The 4,754-nt window shown below is 33.1% G+C and overlaps 1 protein-coding gene across 1 annotated transcript in view; it reads right to left on the bottom strand.

The window, feature by feature from the left end:
• LOC114053986 (gamma-1-syntrophin-like) overlaps window positions 1–4,754 on the bottom strand; it is a 489,285-nt gene that overhangs the window by 449,572 nt on the left and 34,959 nt on the right. Inside the window, exon 4 of the mRNA XM_027877092.1 lies at window positions 1,223–1,280. Within this exon, the coding sequence (XP_027732893.1) occupies window positions 1,223–1,280 (58 nt within the window). The remainder of the gene's footprint in view (window positions 1–1,222; window positions 1,281–4,754) is intronic.

Here is a 4,754-nt window from a genome sequence, read left to right as displayed (position 1 = left end):
AAGAAAGAAAGAAAGAAAGAAAGAAAGAAAGAAAGAAAGAAAGAAAGGAAGGAAGAAAGAAAGGAAGAAAGAAAAAGGAAGGAAAGAAGGAAGGAAGGAAGGAAGGAAGGAAAAAAGGAAGAAAGGAAGGAAGGAAGAAAGAAAGAAGGAAAATTAAGGACTTCTCCATTTTCAAAGAAGAGACAAATGCAAGACACACTTGCAGGATTTCTGTATACTTACATGATAATGGGACCAGGAAACAAAAACAAAAACAAAAAAAAATGCAAATACAATGGAAAGAGGACTAGCCCTGGAGTCGCGGCATGTAAATTCAAATCCTGTCTCATGACTACTGCCTCTATGACACTGGAGAAATCACTTAATCTTCTTGCACCCAAGTTTCTTTATCCGTGAAATGAATGTCTAGACTAGAGACTAAATGGCCTCTGAAATCTCCTCCAGTTTTAGATCTTCACTCTTTTACAGTTAAGTGGTATATCAGATAGAGTTTTGCAAATGGAGTTAGGAAGTCTTGAGTTTGAATCCTTCCTAAAACTTTTACTAGCTGTGAAAGAAACCCAGACAAATCACTTAAGTTCTTTCAGTCTCAGTTTCCCCAGCTGTAGAATATGGATGATAATAACACTAACAAGATGGTGAGGATCAAATGAGATAATATATGTCAAGTGCTTTGCAAAACCTAAATGCCATATATACTTAATCTATTATTACAAAAATATAATTTTCTCCCCAAGTGGTTTGCTGGTTGACCTTTCTTTCTTTACACTATCTCCAGCAGTGCCTTATTTAAATGAATATGTTATCTGAGAAGAATAAAAACTACATGCTATGTACATAGCTCTTGTGAATTTGCAAAAGAAGGCAACAGAGGTCTCTAATATAGGGTGATGCTGGGAAGGGAAAAAATAATGGCTGTTTCCTTGGGTTGCCAGAAAAATATGAAAAAGGCACTTGACACTTTGATTATGAAGGAGGGAGCTTGTTCAAGTGGAAAAGGGCTTTGTTAAAAATGGGGAAAGTGAAGATCTAAGTAAGTCCAGTGATTTAGGGGAATGGAAAATGAGCTCATATTTATGGTATTATCTATAAATTTTATAACCTCTATTGTTAAAAGAAGACATGCATATTTAACTTTGATTCTCATTTTTTTTCCCACCATACTATAAAAGCTACTTAGAAAGCAGTTACAGTTGCTTTATAATGCTATGTCAACACATACCTCTTTGTTCTTTGGAAATTTTTGAAATTACAACTGGAATGTTATGTTCTGCTCCTCCCTGGAAAATAATTAAAAATAATTTAAGTGATTGTTTAAAGGTTAAAAATACATTTATAGCTAAGAAAATTAGCAATTAGTTCACAAAATCCATTTACCGTGTTTTCAATAAGCAAGTGGGGAATGAAACAACAAAAATTGTCCTCCATATTTCATGAATAGACATTAATAAAATTACTTTTATATAATATCAGATAGAATCAAAATAGCATGCTAAATGGAGACTGTGCATATTTTGATACAGCAATATAAATTATTTTTCCTATAGTTGCCTGTCATTTCCTCTTAATAAATTAATTGCTTAAGAAGGTACATTAACTAATTTAAACTATAAGATTACTGTATTCATTTTTGAATGAATTAACATTGATTGTTTTTTAAAAAGTTTCACGGTTCATCTGAATTTCATGACTAATTGCTTTAACATTTCAATATATGTATATACACTGTAAAATCATATGAAAATAAAATAAATGTTTTATGATCAAAATAGCAAAAGAGAGATGTTTAACAAATTAAAAGCAAAAAAAAATATCTGAAAGCTAATTTTTAAAAATTAAATTCTCTTACTGTACTTCTACTGGTCAGTTATAATTAGGATGTTGAAAACAAAAGCTGATCGAAACAGATCATATTACATAAGGGTAAAAATCAGGGTTATAAAAAACAGTTGAAACATTTAACAGAGGAAGGTTGAAATTAATCATTTACAAAATGGGATTTTTGCTATCTTCCAGAATTTGAGAGGATGCTAAATACTGTTTTCCTCCAAAATAAAAACACTCTAAAAACAAATGTTTCTTCTTTAATAGAAGCAATAGGACAAACATCTGGCAATGTGTTCACATCTCACTTTATTAAGCTTTATGCATGAAACTCCCTCTCATAAGCAGGAAAGAATTCCTGAAGGGCTCAGTTTCTTTTAATAAACCCCTTAAGAATTACGTATGGAATGAATTGGAAAAATTTGCCATAAGACCTTCTCTTTGCAGAAATTCCTTCCTCAGGGTACACAGGTGCTTCACAATTCCATTAACTCAATAACTGAATTGAAATTTAGAGCATTACAAGGAAAATTTATGCAATGCTGCCTAAGCATCCTGAAATCACCTCCCCAAAACATCAAGCATATGTTCAGAAGGAAATCTTGATGATGGGTTATTACTCCTTCCTGATACGCTTGATAATGGTATTTTCCAAAATAATCTGGAAGAGATTCATCACTAAAATTCACTTTCCACTGAATTCCAATAATTCATGACACTAAGTGCCTGACTTTACTTTGCTGTTATTTCTTACATAAATTAAGGTAGTCACCAAGTTATGGGTTGTATTCTAAGAGTCCATTTGTAATTAGAGGTTTTAAATCTTAGAACCCATTATATCTATAGAAACAATATAATAAAGTCATTGCATTCACAAGCCAGACTAGAAATACAATTTTAATGCTAAATAATACAGCAGTATAGAACTATCAGATTATTAGTCTGATACTAGGAGCTCACTAGGGTTATTAATAATACCTTATGTTGGGAGTGATGGCCAATACAGTGTCAGATAGATGAAGAGTTGAAGGAGAAGGAAAAAAAGGGGAAGATATAGAGGCAAGAGAGGAAAAATAAGAACAAGATAAGAAAGCTGAAGGGAGAATGCTTCTTCCTCTTCCTTTGAGTATAGGGATAGCACTAGACAAATTTTTAAAATATAACTAGCTCCTTATTAATGTGAAAAATATGAATTGGTCACATTTGCACCATATATTTCCAAGGGGCTGGAACCAATTACCATAACTGCTTAATTATAACTTTGAATAGTGTGAATGTGAACATATTCAACCACTTTATGAGATTAATTTTTTGTACAAATTGCTACTGAGTTATATGTTTTTCTCATTCCTACCTCTTTTTTTTTTCAGTTTCTCCCCTATTTCTTAAAGCTCCCACTCCCTATGACAATAGTGTCTTCATGTCACTCAAAGTGTCTCACTGAGAGTATCCTCCTATTCCTGCCTCACCCATCAACGTACTCCTTGTCCTAAAATCATCTGCTTTCCCTAACCCAACCAGCCCTCAATGTAAGCTGGTATAGTAGCTGGCCTTGGAATAAGAAAGCAAGGTAAGAACCCCACATTATCAGCCATTTATTACTTAGTAGCCAAGTGACCCTGGGTGACAAATTTTGCTACTCTGAACCTCAGTTCCCCCACTTCTAAGATAGAAATACTATCTACTTATCTGGGTTATTATGAGAAAAATATTTTTAAAGCACTTTATAAATGTCAGCTATTGCTATCATTCCCTCAGCACAGTTTATATACACTAGCTTCTAGGAGGAAAACTGTTAGATGCAACTAATTTATACTACTCAGTGAATGACTGATCCCACACAAAAGAGACCAACAGTTACATCAATATTAGTAGACATTCTGCTCCTATGTTTTTATCACTCTGCTACTGGACAGTAGTTTATAGGACCACAAACTGCTGTATGTGTATGTGTGTGTGTTTTCTGTTTTATAAGGTGATGTTACCAAAAATCAAAAACAAATACTGATCACTCTAGGGTCAATCTGGTAATTATCCTCTCAGTACTTGAATGGGCTGATCCTCAAACAAAAGATACAAAGATTATTCTTATATCTGCATTTGAAGCAATTCCAGCTTTTATATGGTCTACCAGAGCTTTTCCTCTACTGACATAGCATTTAGATGAAGTTTTGGAAAAGGACTTTAATGGAAATTATCTCCACTATGATATCTATTCCTGATTTTCAAAAGCTTCCTTGCATCTTCTACCTCTGATTCCATATATTTTTCTAAGAAAAATAAGTTATAAGTTTACAGGATAATAGATTTAAAGCTGGAAAGAACCTTAGAGGTCAATTATTCCGACCCTGTCATTTTACAAATTAGGAAACTGGGAGCCTGAAATGTTACATGATTTGTCAAAGGTCACACACATAGTAAGTTGTAATACTTGGATTTGAATGCAAGTTCTGCATTTCCCATGGTGGAGGAAAAGGAGGGTGGAGGGAGCAGCAGTCATTGTTTATGTGTGTATATATCATTTGTAAATTGAAAAGTACTTTTTTGTTTTACTTGTTGATTTATTTTAGGTGAATCTTATTTTTCATTGACTTCCATTATAAAACAGCATGAAATATTTTAGAACTTTGTTTTAACTTCCTCAAATTGTTGGCCTCTTCATACCCATCCCAGGTATCAGTCATGCCTACTGATATCATAAAACATGACTTTCCTCCTATTCACCTATATATGACATCAGAGATTGTCCTCTACTGACACAGCCTTTAGATGAAGTATTGGAGAAGGGCTTTAATGGAAATTATCTCCACTATAATAGATATTCTTGATTTTCAAAGGCTTCTTTGTATCTTCTACCATTCACATATGGATGGTAGAAGATACAGATAGATAGATAGATAGATAGATAGATAGATAGATAGATAGATAGA

Source organism: Vombatus ursinus, unplaced genomic scaffold (assembly GCF_900497805.2).
Source record: "Vombatus ursinus unplaced genomic scaffold, bare-nosed wombat genome assembly UNPS02014812.1, whole genome shotgun sequence".
In the NCBI taxonomy this organism is placed as follows: domain Eukaryota; kingdom Metazoa; phylum Chordata; class Mammalia; order Diprotodontia; family Vombatidae; genus Vombatus; species Vombatus ursinus.
Note: the sequence above shows the minus strand (reverse complement) of the source record. Positions and strands in the feature narration are given on the sequence as shown.